The 25,745-nt window shown below is 37.4% G+C and overlaps 1 protein-coding gene across 12 annotated transcripts in view; it reads right to left on the reverse strand.

Moving 5' to 3' along the window:
• MIA2 (MIA SH3 domain ER export factor 2) overlaps positions 1–25,745 on the reverse strand; it is a 115,338-nt gene that overhangs the window by 70,087 nt on the left and 19,506 nt on the right. For 3 of the 12 annotated variants that reach the window (XM_086709870.1, XM_086709867.1, XM_086709869.1), the window contains exons 5-9: positions 24,451–24,669; positions 24,245–24,345; positions 9,219–9,350; positions 1,589–1,610; positions 1,408–1,496 (exon numbers count right to left, since the gene is read on the reverse strand). In XM_086709870.1, the coding sequence (XP_086565996.1) occupies positions 1,408–1,496; positions 1,589–1,610; positions 9,219–9,350; positions 24,245–24,345; positions 24,451–24,669 (563 nt within the window). Of the gene's footprint in view, positions 1–1,407; positions 1,497–1,588; positions 1,611–9,218; positions 9,351–16,621; positions 16,870–16,973; positions 17,376–17,441; positions 17,766–18,782; positions 18,939–24,244; positions 24,346–24,450; positions 24,670–25,745 lie in introns of those variants that run through there. The other 9 variants (XM_086709880.1, XM_086709875.1, XM_086709874.1 and 6 more) reach the window with 6 other exon arrangements.

Genomic DNA, 25,745 nt, shown 5'->3' on the forward strand with positions numbered 1-25,745 from the left:
AACTGAATTCCTAGCAGCCTATGTGTGTAAACTGATGAACTGATTTAAAATCTATATAGAACAGCAAAGTACCAAGATCACCAAGACAATCTTTAAAAACAAACATGGAGGTTTACACTGTCAGCTATCAAGAATCGTTACAAAAAGATAGATTAAAAAGCATGATATTGGCACAAGAATTTAAAAAACTGTTCTGACCAACAGAACAGAAGATATTATAGAAATACTCAAATATATACAGCACTTGATTTAAGATGACACCACGGAACAAAGGAAAAGATGGTCTTTTCCATAAACGGTACTGGTTAATTCAACATCCATCTGAAAAACACTGAATCTTGACTTCCAAATCACACCATTACAAATTCAATTACAGGTGAATTAAAGACTAATTAAATTTGGGTTAAACTGTTTTCCCCAAAATTTATATGTTGAAGCCTCAGTACCTCATAATGTGACCGTATTTGGAGACAGGCCCTTTAAAGAGGTGACTAAGTTAAAATAAAGGCTTAAGGATGGGCCCTAATCTAATCACATGATGTCCTATAAAAAGAAGAAATTTGGACACAAAGAGAGATACCAGAAACAAGCACCTGGACAGAGGAAAGACCAGGGGAGGTCCAGACAAGCAGGCAGCCACATGCAAGCTAAGGAAGGAGAGGAGCCTCGTAAGAAATCAAACCTGTCAACCCTTTGATCTTAGACTTCTAGCCTCCAGAACTGTGAAAAAATTAATTTCTGTTGGGTAAGCCACCTGGTCTGTGATATTTTGTTATGGTGGCTCTACCAAATTTATACAAAGACTAAATGAGAAAAGTAAAACAAAGCTTCTGAAAGTAGCACAGAAGAATATCTTCATAACCTTAAGTAGACAAAAATTCTTAAATAAGAAACAAAAAGCAGGCATCATAAAGACAAGATTAACAAATGAGACTAGGTTAAAATTAAGAACTTCCGCTTACCATTGAAATAAAAAGGCAAACCACACAGTGAAGGAAAATATTTGCAATACATATACCTAACAAAGGACTTGTGTTCAAATATAGAAAATATTCTATGTATCAAAAAAGAAAAAGAGATAACCATACCTTTTCAAATAAGAAAAATAAAAACAAAACAAAAAACCCTTAAACAGGCAACTTCACAAAAAAGATATCCAAACAACCAATAAACATATGAAAAAGGTGCTAAACCTCATTAATCAGGGAAATGAAAATGAAACCACAATAAAACATCACTATGCTCTTACCACAGTGGTTACAATTAGTAAGACTGGTAATATGAAGAGCAACTGAACTCTCACACTTTGCAAACAAGCATTAATAAACTTACACAGAAGTTTCTGCACTGCAAAGTGTAAAGTCTTCCAGCTCTAACACGTATGTAACATTTTCAAAAATGTCTTACCTCTTTCTGAACAAGGCTAAATTTTTCAAGTAGTTTACATTTTTCATCAAGCAGTGTAGAAAGTTCTATAGCCAGCTTGTTCTCTCTTCCTGAAAAAAAAAATTGTATTATATGTAAATTGTTTTAAGTTTCAAAATTATGAACAATAATGATGAGATCTATAATAGAAAAAAGAGCTTACCCACATAAAGCCGGCTTCTAACCTGAAAAAAAAAATTCAACAAAATTATATTAAAACAAATACATATTTAAGTAAATCTGACTTATTTAACTTCTATTACCAACTTAAAAATAACTGGTTTCTGGGGCGCCTAAGTGGTTCAGTTGGTTAAGTGACTGACTTCGGTTCAGGTCATGATCTTGTGGTTCATGAGTTCGAGCCCCACATCAGGCTCTGTGCTGACAGCTGGAGCCTGGAGCCAGCTTCAGATTCTGTGTCTCCCTCTCTCTCTGTCCCTCCCCCTCTTGCAGTCTCTTTTGCACGCGCGTCCTCGCACTTTCTCTCTCAAAAATAAACATTTTTTTAAAAGTTAACATAAATAACTGGTTTCTTACTGCCTTAGTATGAATATACATTAACAGAGAGTGTTCTTTTTCCAATGGAAAAAATGCTACATATTAAAGTCTCTCTATTGAAGATTCACATTGTATATAAGCATACTGAAGTCGTTCTGAAATAACTCAACCTTAAAGATAGCAGTTTCATTTCATTTAGTCCATTGTTCTTCAAATATATTTTACCCTAAAACAGGTTCCTTCGTATTTCAGGAAGCCCTTATTAACATCATGTTTTCCAAAATAACAGTTTGAGAAATGTTTACCACAGGACCATGGATCTGAATAGACTTCAAAAAATGAAGGAAAAACTCCATTTGTAAAGGGATCAGGCTTAGGGAACTTAAATGGGGACTTAAATCATCTACAAAAATGTATAGGTATAAAATTAAAAAACAAAAGTTTTAAGGTCAAGGTACAGTGGAATCAGTATTGATGAGGACTAAATCAGTGCACTAAATCACATTAAGGAACGATCTCAAAAGGTAACAGGAAGCTGAAAAAAATTAAAAAACAAAAGTTAAGACACATGGAAGACAGAAGTAGAAGGGACAAAATCCAAAAAATAGTCTCAAAAAGAGAAAACGAAATGTAAAATGCAGAAGATAACTCCTAAAATTAAAAAAAAAGATAAAACAGGGGCACCTGGGTGGCTCAGTCACTTCAGCATCCATCTCTTGATTTCAGCTCAGGTCATCACCTGAGGGTGATGGGGACTGTGCTCCATATCAGGCTCCACGCTGAAGAGGAGCCTGCATAAGATTCTCTCCCTCTCTCAGCATGTCTGTGTGGCTCAGTCGGTTGAGCAACCCACTCATGATTTCAGCTCAGGTCATGAACCCAGGGTTGTGGGACAGAGCCATGCATCAGGCTCCATGCTGACTGAGTGTGAAGCTTCTCTCTCCCTCTGCCCCTCTCTCCTTCTTGCACTCTCTCTAAAATAATTTTTTTTATTACAAAAAAAAAAAAGATTCTCTCTGTCTCTCTCTCCTCTCCCCCACTTGTGCTTTCTCTCCCTCTAAAACAATAATTAATAAAAATAAATAAACAAGCAAACAAGCTCTCATATTAAAAGATTCCAGAGGGGCGCCTGGGTGGCGCAGTCGGTTAAGCGTCCGACTTCAACCAGGTCACGATCTCACGGTCCGTGAGTTCGAGCCCCGCGTCGGGCTCTGGGCTGATGGCTCAGAGCCTGGAGCCTGTTTCCGATTCTGTGTCTCCCTCTCTCTCTGCCCCTCACCCGTTCATGCTCTGTCTCTCTCTGTCCCAAAAATAAATAAACGTTGAAAAAAAAAATTAAAAAAAAAAAAAAAAGATTCCAGAGAATTCTAAAAATATTTAAAAATATTCAAACTTAGACACATTATATTGAAATAACAATGTCAACTTAAAAGATTCTAAAAGCTTTCACAGAGAACAGATCATTTATAAATAAGAATCACACTGCCATTAGACCTTTTAATAAGTAACATGAAACGTAAAAAGACAAGGAAGTAAGGCTTTTGAAGTATTAAAAGGACAGAACTTTGAACCTAGAATGTTTATATCAAACAAATTACCATTCCAAGTGAGGACTTAATTCAAATATCCTCAAGCACTCAAAATAAAGTCGCACAAGGTTTGCCACGCAAAGATCTACACTAAAAATTTTGAAAGAAGCATTCAAATATGGGAAGAAGTAAATCCAGGAGACCCTCAAGAGATACATCAAGTAAGGGCCAAGTATCTTGGCAATAATTTTTGTGGTTTGTAAGGGATAGGGACAGAGTAGAGGAGAAAATTAAAAACAAAGAAAAGAAGAAATATATCTGAGTAGTAAAGTGAAAGAAACCAATGGATGTGAGAGTATGTTAAGGTTCTTGTCTTCACTGTAAAAAGATTTACTTACCAATGTAAAAGAATTTAAACATAAAAAGTGGAATAAACGAACAAAGCTGAAAGAATTTAGTCCAAATATATCAATAATCATAACATATGTAGACAGACTAAACAGTGAAAAAACAAGAGATTGCCAGAATAGACATAAAAGAAATTTACAGAGGTACCTGGTTGGCTCAAACAGTTAAGCATCAGACTCTTTATTTTGGCTCAGATCATCAGGCTCATGATTTTTTTTCTTAATTGTTAATTTATTCTTTTAATTTACATCCAAGTTAGTTAGGATCTAGTGCAACAATGATTTCAGGAGTAGATTCCTTAATGCCCCTTACCCATTTAGCCCATCCCCCCTCCCACAACCCCTCCAGTAACCCTCTGTTTGTTCTCCATATTTAAGAGTCTCTTGTGTTTTTGTCTCCTTCCCTGTTTTTATATTATTTTTGCTTCCTCTCCCTTATGTTCAGCTGTTTTGTATCTTAAAGTCCTCATATGAGTGAAGTCATATGATATTTGTCTTTCTCTGACTAATTTCGCTTAGCATAATACCCTCTGGTTCCATCCACATAGTTGCAAATGGCAAGATTTCATTCCTTTTGATTGCCATTGTACACATCTTCTTTATCCATTCATCCATTGATGGACATTTGAGTTCTTTCCATACTTTGGCTATTGTTGATAGTGCTGTTTAGAAACACTGGGGTGCATGTGCCCCTTAGAAAGAGCATACCTGTATCCCTTGCATAAATACCTACTAGTACAATTGCTGGGTCATAGGGTAATTCTATTTTTAATTTTTTGAGGAACCTCCATACTGTTTTCCGGAGTAGTTGTATCAGTTTGCATTCCCACCAGCAGTGCAAAAGAGATCCTCTTTCTCCGCATCCTCGCCAACATCTGTTGTTGCCTGAGTTGTTAATGTTAGCCATTCTGGCAGGTGTGAGGTGGTATCTCATTGTGGTTTTGATTTGTATTTCCCTGATGATGAGTGACACTGAGCATCATTTCATGTATCTGTTGGCCATGTGGATGTCTTCTTTGGAGAAGTGTCTATTCATGTCTTTAGCCCATTTCTTCACTGGATTATTTGTTTTTTGGGTGTTGAGTTTGATAAGTTCTTTATAGATTTTGGAGACTAACCCTTTATCTGATATGTTATTTGCAAATATCTTCTCCCATTCTCTCAGTTGCCTTTTAGTTTTGCTGAATATTTCCTTCACTGTGCAGAAGCTTTTAATTTTGATGAGGTCCTAATAGTTCATTTTTGCTTTTGTTTCCCTTGCCTCCGGAGACATGTTGAGTACGAAGTTGCTGCAGCCAAGGCAAAAGAGGTTCTCGCCTGCTTTCACCTCAAGGATTTTAATGGCTTCCTGTCTTACATTTAGGTCTTTCATCCATTTTGAATTTATTTTTGTGTATGGTGTAAGAAAGTGGTCCATGTTCATTTTTCTGCATGCCCTGTCCAGTTTTCCCAGCACCACTTGCTGAAGAGGCTGTCTTCATTCCATTGGATATTCTTTCCTGCTTTGTCAAAGATTAGTTGGCCATACATTTGTGGGTCCATTTCTGGGTTCTTTATTCTGTTCCATTGATTTGAGTGTCTGTTTTTGTGCCAGTAGCGAACTGTCTTGATGATTACAGCTTTGTAATACAGCTTGAAGTCTGGGCTTGTGATGCCTCCTGCTTTGGTTTTCTGTTTCAAGATTGCTTTGGCTATTTGGGGTCTTTTCTGGTTCCATACAAATTTTAGGATTGTTTGTTCTACCTCTGTGAAGAATGCTGGTGTTATTTCGATAAGGATTGCATTGAATATATAGATTGCTTTGCGTAGTATTGACATTTGAATAATATTTGTTCTTCCTATCCAGGAACATGGAATATTTTTCCATTGTATTGTGTCTTCTTCAATTTCTTTCATAAGCTTTCTATAGTTTTCAGTGTGTAGATTTTTCACCTCTTTGGTTAGATTTATTCCTAAATAGTTTATAGTTTTTGGTGCAATTGCAAATGGGATCGATTCCTTGATTTCTCTCTCTATTGCTTCATTGTTGGTGTATAGGAATGCAACCGATTTCTGTGCATTGATTTTATATCCTGTCACTTTGCTGAAAGGCTCATGACTTTATGACTCATGAGTTCCAGTCCGGCATCAGGTTCTGCACTGAAATGTGGAGCCTGCTTAGAATTCTCTCTCTGCCCCTCCCCCGCGTGCTCGCGCATGCACGCTCTCTCTCTCTCTCTCCCCAGTCCCTCCCCCCTCTCTCCCTCTCTCTCTCAAAATAAATAAACTTAAAAAAAAAAAAAAAAGAAATTTACACAGGATGCACATTAAGTAGAACACCATAGAAAGGCTAAAATGTACAAGGACAGAAAAAGACCTATCAAATATCACCCAAAAAAGTTGCTATGGCTATAAAAATGAGAGATAAAAGAAACCTTAAGACAAAAGAATCACTAACATTAAAGAGAGTTACCAGATACTGACAAAAGGTTCAATCCACCAATAAGAGATATAACAATTCTAAACATGTATCCATCTTATAAAATATGCTCAAAATATGTTAAGCAACAATTGCAGAACTACAAAAAAATTATAAATCTATCAAGAGAGTGAAATTCAGTCAAATTCTCTTCATTCTTGATAAAAGAAAGGAAACAAGAAAAGAACAAGAATATAATACATGAACAACACAAATTAGTCTTCCCCTAATTGATGAGATACAGAATGATATACATGTATTTGCTCTCAACAGTAATCAGTGGAAAAGAATAAAAAAAAAAAAGATCTACACAGTCCATGCATTTGAACTCTTAATATGTGGCATGGCAGATGAGCAGGAAAATGGTTGTATCTTGGAGTTAAAATTAGACCGAATCTTTACCCCATTCCAGGCAAAAAATTACATTCAAGATGGATCAAGGACATGTTAAATGCAAAATTTTCAAAGAATTTCTATTCTCTGATAGCAGACAAAAACACGGTAAGGAAGATGAAACGATGTTTCATACTGCGACATTGGCAACAAGGATAGCTTAAAAGGTACAAACTCACAACTAGTAGCAAATAAGCCCAGAGATCTAATGCACAGTATAGTAACTATAAACAACACTGTATTATAATCATCAAATCTGCTAAAAGACTAGAACTTAATTATTCCAACCATAGAAAAAAATTAACACATAATGTAACAGAGGTGCTAATTATCACTAAAATGGAAATTATAATATATAAATGTATCAACATTTATAACATTAATTAACATGTGTACAACTTAGATTGAGAAAATGTTACATGTCAAGTATACTTAGACAAAAACAAAGAAATTATGAAAAATACTTTAAAAAGGAAAAAAAAACAGGTGTGCTCAGTTGGTTAGGCATCCAACTCCTGATTTTGGATCAGGTCATGACAGCACAGAGCCTGCTTGGGATTCTCTCTTCCTCTGTCTCTGTACCCCCAAAATAAATAAATAAACATTTAAAACAGAAAAAAGAAAAAGGAAATGGAAAATGGACAAAAGACTTGAGGAGGCAGTGTACAAACTAAACAAATGGCCTTTTAACACATGAAAAGATGCTCAACCACTGTGGGAATCCAAGAAATACAAATTACAACCACAATAAGAAAATAAATGCATACCTTCAAACATGGCTAAAATTTAAAAGTCAGTCAATATCGAGTGTTAGTAAGTACGTGAAAACAACTAGAACACTCATTAATTTCTGGTAAAAGTGTCAACTAGTATGAAGACAACTTTGAAAAATAAATTTGGTACATCTACTAAAACTGAGTACATCTACATATGCTATGATGCAGCTATCTCTCTCCTAGTTATATAAACAAGAGAAATGTATACATATGTTTCCCAAACAGCCCATAAAAATGTACATAGCAACACTTTCCATACTAGCCCCAAACTGGAAACAACCCAAATATTCATCAACAACAGAATGTTAAATAAAATGTGGCATATTCATAATCAATCAATCAAACTAAAGACACCATCAAGAATATCTAAACTACTCATAGAAAAATGGCAAAAGACCTAAATAATTATTTCCAAAAAGGACAAATACAAATGGCCAATGAATTTATTAAGAGATTTCAATCTACTTGGTGATCAAGAAATTAAAATCAAGACTATGATAAAACTCCATTTTATACCCACTCAAAATGGCAATAATAAAGAATGTCAACAATAACAAATGTTGGAGAAGAAAGAGAACAAGTGGATCTCTAGGAGCTCCTATATATTGCTTGTGTGAGTGTAAACTGGTATAGACAATTTGGAAAAGAATTTGTCATTATCTTTTCAAAGTAAAACCTCCACATACCCTATAACCCAGTAATCTCACATTGTTTACTCCCAAGAAAAACTTACAAATATACTACAGGAGGCATGTATAAGAATATACACAGCAGCACTATTTGTAACAGAAAAAAACGTGGAAATAACCCAGATGTCCAAAACCATAAAATCTACATATAAACTGTAGCATATGCTTACAATGTAATATTCTAAAGCACTCAATATGGAAAAAACCATAGCCCCATCCAAATATATGGATAAATCTTAGCAACAGAGGATGGACTAAAAAAGTTACAAGATATGTCTTATGGCATTATACCAAATAAGATTATATATTATACTTGAGAAATATATGCAGATATGACCACCAAAAAAAAAGAAAAAAATTTAAGGCATGGGAATAATAAACACAGGATCCAGAACAAGGTTACCTCTAGCACAGGAGAAAAGGGGATGAAATGAGGGAAGATCACCTAATGTAAGTGATAGTCCATGTTTTGGTTTCAAGTTGAGTGGTAAATTCACAGATTCTTAGTATATTGTTAACAATAAACACAGATTAAAATAAATAAATAAATAAATAAATAAATAAATAAATAAATAAATAAGAAATACAGGTAGGGTATTAGTGTAGAATACTTCTACAAATAAAGTCTTTAACATTTTTTACACTTAGAAAAATTCTTCTAAATCCATATTCAATTTCTAGTAGCCACACATTAACACGAGGAATACACATAACAGGCTAATACATTTGCTTAAAATAAAAGATAGATTTCTTTTTTTTAACTTTTTTTTAAATGTTTATTTCTTTTTGAAGGAGACAGAACAGGAGTGGAGGAGGGGCAGAGAGAGAGAGAGAGAGACACAGAATCCAAAGCAGGTTCCAGGCTCTGAGCTGTTGGCACAGAGCCCAACACAGGGCTTGAACTCACAAACCGCGAAATCATGACCTGTGCCAAGTTGGACAATTAACCAACGGACCCACCCAAGAGCCCCAAAAGATATATTTCTTATGTTAATTGTTCAACCTGAAGACAGATGAATATTCTCTTAGTATTGGTTACTTACCGATCGAAAACTTCTCCACAAAAACAAGAGAACAGCAAAAACTCCAACAACACCTGCACATATTACCATTTCCCATGGGAAACCATAGGGATTAGGACCTGGTCTCATATCTTCAGGCAACACTGCCACAACCTTCAAGACAAAGAAAATTAACTTCTTAAAAATGCACGTTTGATAAAAAGTGTCGATTACAAACTGCTTGCTATACGTGGAATGTTTGTGGCCCCACAAAATTCCTATGTCGCAACCAAATCCCCAGTGTGATGGTTATTTGGAAGTGGGGCTTTAGGGGTGGTGATTAGATCATGAGAGCGGAACCCTCATGAATGGGATCAGTGCCCTTATAAAAGAGACCACAGAGAGTTCCCTTGACCTTTCCACCATGTGAGGTTATAAGAAGAATGAATCAGGAAGCATATCCTCACCAGACCCAGGATCTGCTCCGCCTTGATCTTGGCCTTCTCAGCCTCCAGAACTGAGAACAATGTTACTTGTTTAACAGCCACCCAGTCTGTGGTATTTTATTATAGGACCCCACATAAACTAAGACACAAACATAAGTACAGGTTTATGTGTAAACACTCTTAACACCCATTTCATGAAATAAGCTGCCAGACTACCAAACAGAAGGTATCACGTGTATTTTTCTGGCAATTTTCAATCATCAAGTGATGAAAAATAGCAGTATGGTGAAACGCAATGATTTCAAAACTGGAGTTCTACAGAGATGCCTCAGATTTCCGAGAATAAGAGGAGGAGATATGGCCAAAGAAAGAATCTGAGCTCAGGTGTTCTTATCCTGCTATCAACCAGTTTAGGTTTTATGTATAGAATATACTGGGTTCCATTTAAGATTTCCCCATGGGGGGGAAAAATAGATCTGCAGCTTAGAGAAAAAAAAAAAGTTTGAAAACCAATGATGAAGCTTTGGGTTTAGAATCTGAATGCCTCTATCTACCCTATTTCTGTGGCTCCATTCTCTTATCTATCATGGGATTAATGCTGTTTGAACATGCATGACAGGTACTCAGGAAAGGTTAACCATTTCCATCAATCCTCTTTCAAAGACCATGATCTTGTAACCATGGCCTTTCTATACTACTTCTCTCCCTCGCAGGTCTTCAGCACAAAACAGCTTAAGGCTTTTACAATTCCTTCTATATTTCATCTTTCTCTGGGTCAGCTCATTATTCATCCTCACCCAATGGGGTTATTCTTTTCTTTGTTACCAGGACCCAAACATTACTCAAACACAGAAAGGAGAATAGTACGGAGAAAAAGAAAAATGTCCTTTTAAGAAAAAACCTGGAGAAAAAGAAAAATGTCCTTTTAAGAAAAAACCTGCAGTCTAATCAGGTCTGTTTCTTTCCAGCATTCAACCCAAAACCCATATGAAAAATCTTTACTTTCTAAGATCTTTCTACCTAGAACAACACCCTTTAATGTCTATTCTCATTTCCCAGATCTGTTTTATAACTCTGATCCATATTAAGTACCCCTTCCAAACTACTGTCTATTGTTCATTAATCTGTATTAAATAAACCTGATTATACCTCTTCTAAAAAAAAAAAACAAAAACAAAAACAAAAAAAACAAAAAACAAACCTTTAATTTCTGCCTCTCCCTACATTACCCCCGTTACTAGTTCACCAGAAATGTGTTAGTATTTTTTAAAAATTTCCATCAAAGAAAAGCCCAGGACCAGATGGATTCACTAGTGAATTCCACCAAAAGTTTACAAAAGAATTAATTCCAATCATTCTCAGACTCTTCCAAGAAACAAAAGAGGAGAGAACTTTTCCTAATTCATTCCATGAGGCCAGTATTACCCTAGTATGACAGCCAAACAAATATATCACAGGAAAAGAAAAACACACATCAATATATGATGTAAATGCCAAAGTTCTCAACCAAATAATAGCAAACCAAATCTAACAATATATAGAATGAATTATATACCAAGTGCCATTTATACCAGAGTACAAGGTTGGTTCAACAAATAAAAATAAATCAATATTATATACCATATTAGTAGGAAAAAAAAAATCACACAATCATCTCAACAGACACAGAAAAGACATTTAACAAAATCCAACATCCTTTATGATCAAAACATTCAACAAATTAGGACTGAAGGGAATTTTCTCAACCTAATAAGGGACATCTATGAAAAACCAACAGCTAACATCTTACTTAATGATGAAAAATTGAATGCTTTTACCTCAAAGCTGGAACAAGGGGGACACCTAGCTGGCTCAGTCAGAAGAGCATGTGACTCTTGATCTCAAAGTCATATAAGTCTGAGCCCCATGTTTGGTATAGAGATTATATGAATAAGTAAATATTAAAATAAAATCAAGACCAAGAAAAGGATATTCACTCTCTCCATATTCACTCAATATTGTACTGGAGGTTCTGGCCAAGGCAATTAAGCAAGAAAAAAAAATCAAAGACACCTATATTGTAAAGGAAAAACTAAAACTACCCCCATTTGAAGATCACATAATCTTACATACAGAAAATCCTAAATAATCTTAAAATTCTAAAATAAGAAGTCTTAATAAGAAACTATTAGTGCTAATAAGCAAGGTCAGCAACATTGTAGGATACAAAAATCAATACAGAAAAATCCGTCCTATTTTCTATACAATAGCAATAAACAATCTGAAAATGAAATTTAAAAAATTGCTATTTACAATAGCATCAAAAAGAGTAAGAGACTTAGGAATAAAGCAAACTTTATACTTTGAAAACTACCAAACACTGTTGAAAGAAATTTAAGTTCTAAACAAATAGAAAGACATTCTATGTTTCAAATTAGAAGACTTAATACTGTCCTGATGGCAATACTCCCCAAACTGATCTACAAAATCAATGCAATCCCTATCAATAGCCCAATTGCCTCTTCTGCAAAAAAAGGACAGACTGATCCTAAAATTTATAGAGAAATGCAAGGTATATAGCAGTTCCTTCTCTATAGCTATATAACCATACACACACAAACGAAAAAAAAAAAGAAAAGAAAACAATGTTGGAGTACTCACACTCCCCTATCACAAAACTTGCCATAAAGCTATCATAATCAAGACAGTTTAGCAACAGCCTAAGGATAGACATATAAACAATGGAACAGAAATGAGTATCCAGAAATAAATTTATGGTCAACTGATTTTCAACAGCAGTATCAAAATAAATCAGTAAAGAAAGAACAGGCTTTTCAACAAATGTTACTAGTACAAGTGGATCTCATACCATAATTCGAAATGGGTCACAGACCCTAACGTTAGAGCTAAAACTCTTAAAAGGAATCATAGTTGTAAATCTTTGTGACCTTTTTTTTTTTGGAAGTTTATTTATTTATTTTGAGAGAAAGAAGGGGGGGGGGGGAGGGAGACAGAGAGAAAGAGGGAAAGAGATAGAATCCCAAGCAGGCTCTATGCTGTGAGTGCAAAGCCTGATGCAGGGCTCAAACCCACCAACCGTAAGATGAAATCATGAGCTGAAATCAAGAGTCAGAGGCCTAACCAACTGAGCCACCCAGGATCCCTGTAACCTCATTTTAAGCAATGGTTTCTTAGATATGACACCAAAAGCACAAACGACCAAAGAAAAAATAAATTAGTTTTCATCAAAATGTAAAACCTTTGTGCTTCAAAACTTTTTTACTGTATTTATTTATTTTGAGAGAGAGTGCACAAGCAGTGGAGGGGCAGAGAGAGAAGGAGAGAAAGATAGTCCCAAGTGGCGCTCAAACTCACAAACCGTGAGATCATGACCTGAGCTGAAATCAAGAGCCGGACAGTTAACCAACTGAGCCACCCAGGGACCCCAAATCTTCACGCTTCAAAGGTCACCATCAAAACAGTGAAAAGATGGGGCAGCTGGGTGGCTCAGTTGGTTGGACGTCCAACTTCGGCTCAGGTCACAATCTTGTGGTTCGTGAGTTCGAGCCCTGTCAGGCTCTGTGCTACCAGCTCAGAACCTGGAGCCTGCTTCAGATTCTGTCTCTCCCTCTCTCTCTCTCTCTCTGCCCTTCCCCCGCTCACTCTGTCTCTCTCCCTCTCCTTCAAATATAAATAAACATTAAAATAATAATAATAATAAAATAAATTAAATAAATAAATAAAAATTAAAAATAATAATTTTTTTAAAGTGAAAAGACAATCCACAGACTGGGAGAAAATATCTGCAAATCATGTATGTGATAAGGATCCTGTATCCTGAATATATTAAAAAAACTCTTATGACTCCAACAACAAAAAGGCAAATAACCCAACTTTTTTTAAATCGGTAAAAGAAAGGAATAGATATTTCTCCAAGGACGATACACAAATAGTGAATAAGCATATGTACAAATGCTCAACATCATTAAAATTAGAGGAATGGAAATCCAAACCACAATGAGATACCACTTTACACTCACTAAGGTGGCTAAAAACAAACAAACAAAAATTATTGGAGAGCATGTAGAAAAATTAAAACATTGCTGGTGGAGATGTAAAGTAGTGTAGTGTCTGTGGAAAACAAAAACTTAAACATATGGTAAATATGACCCAGTAATTCCACTCCTAAGTATATACCCATGAGAACTGAAGACATTCACAAAAAAACTTATACACAAATGCCCACAGCAGTATTACTCATAATAGCCAAAAAAGTGAAAACAACCCAAATGTCCATTAACTATATGGATATTCAAAATGTGGCATGTCCATACAATGGAATATTTTTCGGCCATAAAAAGGAATGAAGTACTATTACTAGCTACAATATGGATGAATCTTGAAAGTATGCTAAGTAAAAGAAGTCATAAAGGCCACACATTACAGGATTCCATTTACATGAAATGTCCAGAATTGACCAATTCATAGAGACAAAAAGTCGATTAGTAGCTGTCAAGGGATGGAGAGAGGGAAGAATTGAGAATGACTGCTAATAAGTACAGGGTTTCTTTTGGGGGTGATGGAAATATTCTGGAATTGTGGTGATGGCTGCACAACATAGTGAATATACAAAAAAAAAAAAAAAAAAATCACTGGACACTATAGGGGCACCTGGGTGGCTCAGTAGGTTGAGCGTCCGCCTTCAGCTCCGGTCATGATCTCACAGTTCATGAGTTCGAGCCCCACTCGGGCTCTGTGCTGACAGCTCAGAGCCTGAAGCCTGCTTCAGATTCTGTGTCTCCCTCTCTCTGCCCCCCCCCCCCTCATGCTGTCTGTCTTTCTCTCTCTCTCTCTCAAAAATAAATAAACAATGGGGCGCCTGGGTGGCGCAGTCGGTTAGGTGTCCGACTTCAGCCAGGTCACGATCTCGCGGTCCGGGAGTTCAAGCCCCGCGTCAGGCTCTGGGCTGATGGCTCAGAGCCTGGAGCCTGTTTCCGATTCTGTGTCTCCCTCTCTCTCTGCCCCTCCCCCCGTTCATGCTCTGTCTCTGTCCCAAAAATAAATAAACGTAGAAAAAAAAAATTTTTTTTAAATAAATAAATAAACATTGAAAAAAATTTTTTAAAGATAAAAAAATCACTGGACACTATAAAAGACTGAATCTTATGTGAACTATAGCTGAACAAAAAAATATTTTTTTAACTAAAAAAATAAGTAAATAAAAAGCAGAACGATGTTGTGCCATCCTAGCCCCCAGGCCCATGTGGTGAGCATAGCAGTTTTTAGCAAAGAAATCATCCAGGTAAAAATACATTCACAGGAGAAAAAATTCTGCAAGAATTCTGCAATTCCTCATGTGTCTCTCCATTCACAGTCCTATAAAAACTAAGTTTTGATTATTGTTTTCAGTGAAGAAAAGGAAATATGTACAATCAGAAATCATCACTCATGCCACAATATACTTCTGTTCCAATAAACCCTCTTTCTGTGAATGAAGAAGCTGCCATAGCCAGAAACCTGGGAGTCATTCTAGATGCCTTCTCTCTCTCATTCTTCACATCCAACGGACAAAATCCTACCCATTTTGGCTCTTAGCTACTAAATATTTTCCCCATTCAATATCCTCTTCTTTATCACTACTGGACAACTCTGTCATCTCTTCCCTACACCCTGTTTCTAGTTTTGTTTTCCTTACATTTCATCTATACACTACTATTAGGAAGCTCTATTTAAACCGAAAGTCTAACCACTGAAATTCTTCAAATGCTCTCCAGCACCTACATCAACTGGAACCTACTTATGTCTCCAGCAACCATTATTGCACATCATTCCGAGCCCAGTTTGTACTCTAGTAAAACTGAGTTCCCTGCACAGACGATGTTGTTTCATGCCTCCTCTGCTTAAGCTACTCGGTTAGCCTGGAAAGGCTTTCCTAAACACTCAAGAAAATACAATCTCTCCCACCCTTCAATTTCCTTAGCACTTTCTGTGTATGCTTTGATAAGCACTTCATCGGTTTCTACTTTGTACTGTTTTTTGTTTTTGTCTTCTCTCCTTTAACAGACAGCATGATACCAGAGGCCCAAACTCAGTCCATTTAGATTCTCCACAGAACTGTCATACACACACACACACACACACACACACACGCACACACACACACACAAAATCACTATACACGCTATAATTGAATGACTGAATACCATAACAGTATTTTTAATACAGATAACAAGAAACCAATAATCGCAACTGCCTCAATATTTTAAAAGACTTTTTAATGCAAATAGTCTAAAACATAGGGATAGAAGTGCCCCAAAATAGGTCACCAAAGACACCGATAAACACTTGAGAAAAATCTATGCAACCTGATTATAAACTGATCTTAAAAATATATAGAAATTTTGAACACCGGGAGTTCAAGATCTCCAGATTTTACATTAACACGACGTTTTATACTAAACACACACACACACACACACACACACACACACACACAGAAAGAAACGAAGAACAATCTCAAAGTAAAGTATCTCAAAAGAGCATTCTTTAGTAAAAGAAAACGCAGAATTATAATCCCAACTCCCCATCCAGGCTTAGGTGTCCTTTCAAGACAACTAGAAGTTTCAGCACTAAAGGGAATTCATTTCAGAGGATCAGTCCTTAAGTTTCTCACAGTGGGAGAACCACGTGTCACTGACCCGTGTTCAAAATAAATAACATGACGGAAAGGGAAATCGTTTTAGGAACCCGAAAACATTTAACACACCTTTGCAAAATCCCGCTAGGCAAATGCTCTTTTCACCTTCCTGATCTCCTGGTCCCCTTCCATCACCTAAAAAACCACCTAAGCCGCGTATGAACCAGCCTCGGACACAGGCCCGAGCCCGACAGCAGGTGAGGACTGGCTTCAGGACCTCTAGCCACGGCCGCTCAGACCTCAAAGCCAAAGTCGGCGGCTTCCTTCCCCAGGAGGCTCCTGCGACCCCTGGGCCAAGTAACACTGATCGCGCCTGGACTCACCCTGCGTAGCTTTTCCAGTACCAGACCCAAGTACGACTGAGGGGCAGACCCGGGCCCCTCCATGGCGCCAAGGCTGCCTCAGCTTTAGCGGCCGCAGCCCGGGCCTGGCGGAGCCACAACAAGCAGCAGAGAACACACAGCTTTCAGTCCGGAACCCAAACCTGCACCGGGCAACAGGAGCAGACCACTGCTGAGCCGGCTGCGGGGGGTTGCTGGAGAGAAAGAAGCCGACAAGCCTCAAGTGTGCAACGCTCTCCAACCGGGAAGCCTCGCCTCTAGTTACACTCTATGTTCTGAACATCCGGAGGTCCATACCCATCCCTCAGGAGCCTGCAACTAGCCCTCTCCTCACCGTCCACCCCTCGATTTGGTTTCGGCCAGGCCGAGGCGGGTAGGCTGGGAGGCGGGGACGCCAGGATGCAGTAAGTTTCCCCTCCATCTTCGCGCGAGGTCCGTAGACGTGTCCTTGCCTTTCGTTCTTAAAGGGGCCGGCGCTCTACCTGGCCAAGCCGACCACCCTTGGAAGTGGAGGGTCTCGAAGCAGAGACAGTGGAATTTGGCCTCAGGCTCTGCGCTGTAGTGTGGGCCACTAGCCCAGAAGAGTGGGGTTACGGCTCAGGACTCTCCCCCCAGCCCCCAAAATCTGGCCGCAGTAGCGGCGAGGCTTCTCTTGGAGATCCCTAGGCGTGAAGCCTCACGGGGTGAGCGCGGCGCGGCCCCTCGACCCAAGGGCAGACGCCAGGCCAAACACCAGCTCCCAGCACTTTCCTCTCGCAGAACGTCAAGAGTCACCCCCACTGAAGCCCTGACGGCATCGTACCCCGGGGAACGCTGCTGGCCCAAGGAAACCGGCAGCCGCCTTCTTTCCAGTCAGAAAATGGCCTGCAGGGCCCGTGCCTGTGCGTACTGCCAACCGCGTCCGGACTTTGGACTTTGGACAGGAAGGCGTCTTGGGTCAGCTGTGGTTCAGACAGAGTTTAACCTCTCCCACGCTAGAGAACTTCGGTCGGGTCTCCACTGCCCAGAGGAGGTTCGAGTGGTTTACGCATGTCTACCTAAGTTACCTGGGCACTTGCTAGACAGAACTGTCTTAAACTCTATGAGCTCCTCGTTGCCCAAATGCCAAAGCAGACCCCTGTGGACCTTGGCTGGACGACTGCTGTTCTCCTCTGAGAAGGGGAGCAAAAAGTAGCAGCTGAAAGTAGCACCTTGCCTTCTAAATTTAGGACCCTATTTTTAGGTATGTTGAATAAAGTACGGAGGGCTGGATTTGTTCCTGGGAGACTTTTAGCTGACATAGGTGTAAAGGATAACCCCTGGGTCTTCCTTGCCAGCAATGATAATCCTCAACAAGCTCGGCTTTCTACAAGTCGTCAGGGAAGCGACAAAAAGGAGCAGATGCTTCTTCCTAAACAGGTCACCCGAGAAAACTCAATAGTTGAACAAAATCTTGAATCCTTAGGAAATTTCCCTAATGTAAGCTGGCAGCAACAATTGTGCCAGAAAGAAAAAAAAAAAAAAAAAATGGCCAAGTTCACAGCAAATGATTTGAGGGCCCAAATGGGGCCTAGTTTTTTGGAACTCAAAGTGCTCTCTTTTGCCACATCAGCCTAAGGAGTTTCAGGAACAATCGGTATCAGAAACAGAAATTGCTTAATAATTCTCCATTTTTAAGATATTACACAACCTTCATATATGCTGGTCAGTGTGTATTGAAATTAAATTACGTTAATAGCTTATTAAAGTCAAAACAGAAGCATAACCAGAATTTTATACTTAAAATTTCAGAGAATCTTAGAACAATGCATTTAGAGCATTGTATTACTTGATAAAAATTCTTTAATGTCTGAACATTTTCAGGAAACTCTAAAATCATTTTCAGCTAACTCTAAAATCATTTTCAGCTTTCAGGACTTATTTATAACCTAAAACATTTTTTTAACTCTTTTGCCCACCCCTAAAGCAGTCTGTGCCCTTTTCCAATTTTTCAATAATTACCATTCCAAATATTAGGAACATAGATTAGGGACAAAAGAATAAACGAAGTTTTTGAAAACTCTAAAAGATTCCCCTGTAGCAAAAACACAGTAAAACTTAAATTCGGTGCCAAATTCAAACCTAATTTCTCTTTTGTACACTTAATAGTCATATAGAAACTTACCTCTTCCTCTAGATCTTTCAATTCCATTTTTTAAAAAGTTCATGTTAAAATATCTTAACATATAAATAAAGTTCTACTAAGTTCCCCATATCCTTGAGAAAGATTTCAGATTCTAATACATCCTGCACTCTTCTGTTTAACACTGACTGATCCTGTTTTGACACTTGTGTGGTAAAGGGGTACTGTAGGTGGAGTTGTGACTACCAACCTATAATCCAATTTCATGGACATCACTCCTTATTAAATTTTTTTTTCCTTAAATATCATTTGCATTAGTGTCCTCTTAAAAATCTACAATTGAAAAGAGATATCCTGAATTTGATAACTGATAAAAGTTAAATGGAATGTTTTATTTATAGTCTATTCATATAGAATACATAGTTTTAACTATATAAAAGACATTCAAAGATTGTTCTCAAGAAGACATGGGATTTTGCTGTCTTATCTAGGCCTGCTTTGAAGGAAATGGAGAACAAATGCTCCTGTGTTAGTCACAGTAACATCAGAAACATGCTAACCAGTAAACTTTGTCCTCAACCTAGAAATTGATTTCCCTTATGCGGGCCCTATTGCAAAGCTGTAAGTACTAGTTACGCCCATTTAATTAAACATAATTAAACGATGTCGCAGGCTATAGGATCTAGTCCCTTGGAAGAAAACCAAACATGCTGAGCCACGCTTTCATTCTGTGTACTAGCGATTTAAGAGTTGTTCTCAGAGCATATTGAATCAGGAGTTACCTGTTGAACAAGAGCTAGGTAATTTCCATTGTTTACTCCACATATAAATGAAACATTCTAGTTAGGAACAGATAAATGTTAGAATTCAAAGAGTCTCCTCAATTATGAAATAACCTAGATAAAAAGTATTAATTCCTATTACAAACAATTCAAAGAAAGTTATGTTGTGTACAAAATCTAACTGAAATTACTAACAAATAGAAACAATTACCTGAAACATCTAGATAAAAGAAAAGGAAACCCTTTCACCTAAATTTAACTGGAAAATTGCTCAGATTTTCCATTTACTTGCACCTTTTCAAAACTGTGGGAGTTTAGTAGATGCACGAAGATTGTTAGAATTCTAGACCTGGCAGGAAGTCTTCAGGACATTTGGTCCAAATATTATGAACTTAAAGCCCTATAAAGGCCGAACAGGTGAAATAAATGCAGGGAAATGAAGAATTCCTGTGTATTCAATGCAAGCACTATTCCCCTTGAGTTTTTTTGGCCATGTGAAAATGAAAGACTATATATTACAGTCTTCTACTTTTTTTTTTAATTTTTTTTTTTTCTTCAACGTTTTTATTTATTTTTGGGACAGAGAGAGACAGAGCATGAACGGGGGAGGGGCAGAGAGAGAGGGAGACACAGAATCGGAAACAGGCTCCAGGCTCCGAGCCATCAGCCCAGAGCCTGACGCGGGGCTCGAACTCACGGACCGCGAGATCATGACCTGGCTGAAGCCGGACGCTTAACCGACTGCGCCACCCAGGCGCCCCCAGTCTTCTACTTTTTCAAGAGAACCCAGAAATTCAGATTTTTGTATTAACTCACCTTTTAAATGTTGGCAACTGGTTCATAATTTTTTAAACAATGCACAAGTCAGCTTTAACCAGCAGTCTGTCATCTGGTCTCAGCTTCTGATGCTAGAGTTTTAAACTTGAGACTGCCCTACAGAATAAGTGACTTTCCAAGGTCACGAGATAATTTTTTTAAAAAAATGTTTTTCTAATGTTTCTTTATTTTTGAGGAAGAGAGAGAGAGAGACAGAGTGTGAGTGGGGGAGGGGCAGAGAGAGAGAGAGAGAGACACAGAATCCAAAGCAAGCTCCAGGCTCTGAGCTATCAGCACAGAGCCCGACATAGGGCTCGAACTCCCAGACCTCGAGATCGTGACCTGAGCCAAAGTTGGACGCTTAACTGACTGAGCCACCCAGGCACCCCAAGGTCACAAGATAATTAACACAAAACTAAATTCAATATTTCATGTCCAAAAAATGTCAACCAAAATAGTTAAAGTAAAATGTGTTTAACTATATCTAGTGAGTCCACAAAAATAAACATACTTAGCATAGCCTTTACTAAATAGCACTTAGGAGCAGTGAATATAGCATACTGATTAATAAATTGTTGTTATTTTTTAATTTAGTAATTTCACTAGTATAATTTGAGAGGGAAGGGTTGACATGGGAGGGATGTGTCAAGAGGACATACAAATAAGCAGAACTAATTCCATAGGGAGTTGAAAGTTTTATTATATCTTTTTATTTTTTTTTAATGTTTATTATTTATTTTTGAGAGAGACAGAGTGTGAGCAGGTAATGGGCATAGAGAAAGGGAGACAAAGCAGGCTCCAGGCTCTGAGCTGTCAGCACAGACCCAACACAGGGCTCGAACTCACAAACAAACCACGAGATCATGATCTGAGCAGAAGTCAGATGCTTAACCGACTGACCCACCCAGGCGCCCCTATTATGACTTTTTATAATCATTACTATTAGTTTTTCTTTTCTCTTATGATGGAGCAGATTTCTAAGTAAAGTTTTTAATCAACATCTTTAAGACCAAATCATACAGAGTAAATTAATCACTATTCTGGGCTTATTTACCAGGTAAGGTCAACTCTCAGGAACTTAGCAAAGAAATAAAGTGAAGAGGAAGCCTCTGAAAACAAAATGGTATATGTTATTAAGCCCAGTTTTCACTAAGATTCTTATCACAGTCACCACCATCTACCTGGTCACCCAAGCTAGAAACCTGGTAAGTTATCCTCACTTTTCCATTTTCCTCCCATGCTACATTCAATCAATCATTAAATCCAATGAATTCTGTCTACAAAAGATCTATCTAGTTTGTCCTTTCAATTATTTTAACAACCACCATCAGATATTAGATCAAAAGTTTAAAAACGTGGCTAGTGGGCCAAACTCGATCCAAAGAACGTTTTGTCTGACCAATATGGTACTTCTTTTTGTTTGTTTGTTTTAAAGTGTGTTTATCTATTTTTGAGAGAAAGAACAGAGGGGAGGGGCAGAGAGAGAGGGAGAGAATCCCAAGTGGGCTCTGTACTGACTTCAGGGCTCAATCTCACACAGTGAGATAATGACCTGACCTGAAATCAAAAGAGTGAAATGCTTGGGGCGCCTGGGTGGCTCAGTCGGTTAAGCGTCCGACTTCAGCTCGGGTCACGATCTCGCGGTCCGTGAGTTCCAGCCCTGCGTCAGGCTCTGGGCTGATGGCTCAGAGCCTGGAGCCTGCTTTCGATTCTGTGTCTCCCTCTCTCTCTGCCCCTCCCCCATTCATGCTCTGTCTCTCTCTGTCCCCAAAATAAATAAACATTAAAAAAAAAAAAAAAAAGTGAAATGCTTAACCACCTGAGCCACCCAGGTGGCCCCTAGTATTTCTTTTTAATGTGAATATTTGCTAGCATTAAAAATCAAGAGATTTCACACAAAATATCCACATCTCCACTTTTCTTGAAATATCAGAAAATCTGGTAAAACCAGGCTAAAGGTAAATAGCAGCTACATCCTTTGGAGAAAGCATACACACTCTAGTTAGTTACAGTTCTCATCTTTACCTATGCTTCACTCATTTCATTTGAGTTTATATACCCTGTTTTAGACCTTCACCATTTATTTCCTAAACTAATACAATAAGTCTTCCTTTTAACATTTTATTTTATTATTTTTTTAAGTTTATTTATTTATTTTGAGAGAGAAAGCAAGCACAAGCAGGGGAGGGGCAGAGAAAGAGGGAGAGAAAGAGAATCCCAAGCAGGCTCTGCACTCTTAGTGTAGATGTGGGGCTGAGTGCCTGATATGGGGCTCAAACTCACGACCCTGTGATCATGAACTGAGCCGAAATCAAGAGCCAGGCACCCAACCAACTGAGCCATCCAGGCACCCCTAAGATTTTATTTTTAAGTAATCTCTACACCCAATGTGGGGCTTGAACTCACAACCCCAAGATCAAGAGGCGCATGCTCTACTGACTGAGCCAGCCAGGCACTACCCCACCTTTTTTTTTTTTTTTTTTTTTTTTACAGATTTTACAATGCAATAAATTCTTGACCAGGCCTGCCTTTGGTCTTTACCTGTTTAATCCTTATTTGATATTTGATAATATTGACAGATAGACTTTATAAATGCAACTTTTTCATTTTACTCACTGCTTAAAACTTCAATAGTGCCCCATTATCTACAAGATAGAGTTCAAATTCCTATTATAATATTTGAAGCTATTCTTGATTTAATCCCTATATAATCTTCATTATCATCCTATTTTTAATTAGACTAAATTGGTTATAATTCTCCAAAAACGCATGATCTATTCCACTTACTTTTAAAAATGCTCTCTCCTCAACCTAGAATGCCCATCTTTTCTTTGTGTGGCTAACTCCTCCTCTTCCTTCAAGGTAAGCTCAAGTATGATCTCTGAGACACTTTCCCAGGCTTCTCTTCCCCCACCATATCCAGCTACCACTTCTGGTCAGTCTACTAGAGCATCCGTAGGGTGATTAATGTATCAGTAGCCTCCTTTGTCTATTACAGAACTGTATTATAATTATTGCTTTTTTTACCTATGTCCTCCAACTAGAGTAAGCTCCTTAAGGCAACTACTGTTCAATTACATCTTAAAATGTAAGAAGATAAAAGTGCTTCTTCAATTATTTATATGTTAGAGTAGATGAGAAAAGGAAATAACATTTGTAAAAGGCCTTCTATGTGCCAAGTACTATAGCTAAGCCCTGTGGAATATCTCATTTACAATAAATGAGATAGGATTTAATAGGATTTACAATAAAGGGGTGCCTGGGTGGCTCATTCAGTTGAGCATCCAACTCTTGATTTCAGCTCGAGTCATGATCTCACAGTTTATGAGATTGAGCCCCGCATTGGGCTCCGTGCTGGCAGCATGGAGCCTGTTGGGATTCTCTCTCTCTCCCTCTCTCTCTGCCCCTCCCTCTGCCACCCCCACTTTCAAAAGTAAGTAAATAAACATTTTTTTAAAGTGGAAGATTTTGGAATTTTTGTTATGGCTTGGTTAAATTTTGAGATATTTGTTGCTTTTGTAAGAGTCTTATAATGTACCATTTTGAGATCCCAGCTATCATTCAGATATTAACAATTTGCTTAAGATTCATTTTAGCTCCTATTATTTCCAAGCTATATCATTCAGTATAATTCTCCTGATTTGAAAAAAAAAAGGGAATAAAATAGAAAGAAAGAAAAAACAATGCTCATGATCAACAAAACTTAAGGAAAGGTTAAAAAAATCCTTAACAATATCCATGCAACAAAACATTCATGTAAGGAGAAATCCTACATGTAAGATTTTATAGAAAGACCAACATTATGTAACATTTGCATAAGAGGATTCACTTAAACATCATTTTCAGTTACTCCTATATTTAGAAAATAGGTAATTTTATTGGAAAAGATTTAAAAGGTCAACTTACCCTTTCTGTAAGAATTATAATTGATGAAAATGCAGAATTCATGAAATCATAAATGTCAATTTGAAATAAGTATTTCAGAATCTGATACTCAGAAGCATGTTCTGTCAATTTATAAATAAAAATATGTTAACACTTGATGTGATATAACTTTTGCATCTAATTTCTTCCTTATTGCTGCATTAGAGAACAAATAACTTGTTTCTTACCTTTTTGAGCAATATAATTTTGAGAAGACAGAGAGTAATCAGTTGAAAACATTTGATTGTTTGGCAGGGTATTTTCCACAGATCTGTCTATTTCCTGCTGAGTAGGTCCTTCAGTATCCAGTGATGTTTTTGATTTTTCATCATTATTTTTAGAAGATGGAGTTTCGAAATGTACTTCTTTATTAATTCTTGTGGTTAACTCTATTTCAGATACCATATCTGTGAATAAATATAGAATTGTTTAGGGGGGTTTGTTGTGGGCTTCCTTTTGTTTTCTAGGCAGGTCATTCTTTGAATTTTTGTGGTCATTGTGATACTTCATTACAGAAAGAATTCCATAAAACATAAACCTCAGCTTGCATTAGTTCCTACTGCGAATGTAATTAATTACCACAGACTTAGTGCCTTAAACAATACAAATATATTCTCTTAGAGTTCTGGAGATCAAAAGTCCCAAAACCAGGGTGTTGGCAGGGCTGTGTTCTTTCTGTTGGCTCTAGAGGAGAAATCTATCTCCTTGCCTTTTCTACTTTTTTGAGGCCACCTGCATCTCTTAGCTCATGGCTCCTTCTTTCATATTCAAAGTCAGCAGTACAGCATCTTGTAACCTCTCCCTTACTCTAACCCTCCTTCTTTCCACCTGTAACAAACCTTGTGATACTGGGATAATCTCTCCTTCTCACATCTGCAATATGACATTTTGCCATGTCAAGTAACATATTCACAGGGTCTGGGAATTAAGACATGAACATTTTTGAATGGTCATTATTTAGCCTACCACAATGCTTTTCTTTATTCTTTTACCAAGGAAGAATTTTTAAGACTGTATACAATTCTATTCTCTACATTGCCTTTTTGTCCTAAAAACTATTAAAAAAATAAATAAAAAATAACATAACTGTCAACAAAGATGCTGTTGTGCTATTATATAAGCTTATGACTAAGAATAAGACATTAAATAGCTCTCCATAGGATTTCTTTCCTGTTAGATATATTTATTATCCAAGAAAGTATAATATTTAAATCCTATTGCAAAAATATATATCCCCGCCATTCAAGAAAATTAGTTACGATAGATTTTTCTTACTTTATCTGTTAGAGAACCAGAAATAGTCAAAATGACCAAAATTATTTACCATATCTACAGCCTCATTTTTTATACAAAAGATTTATTTAAAAACCAGTAAGACCCTACTACATCATGACCTTGTCACACTGGGCTTTTAACACAAGACTTGCTCTACAATACTGGGAGGGGGCACATAAAACAAATCAAATTGATTCAGAAGCATAAC

Source organism: Puma concolor, chromosome B3 (genome assembly GCF_028749965.1).
Source record: "Puma concolor isolate L17-30 chromosome B3, mPumCon1.1.hap2, whole genome shotgun sequence".
Lineage (NCBI taxonomy): Eukaryota > Metazoa > Chordata > Mammalia > Carnivora > Felidae > Puma > Puma concolor.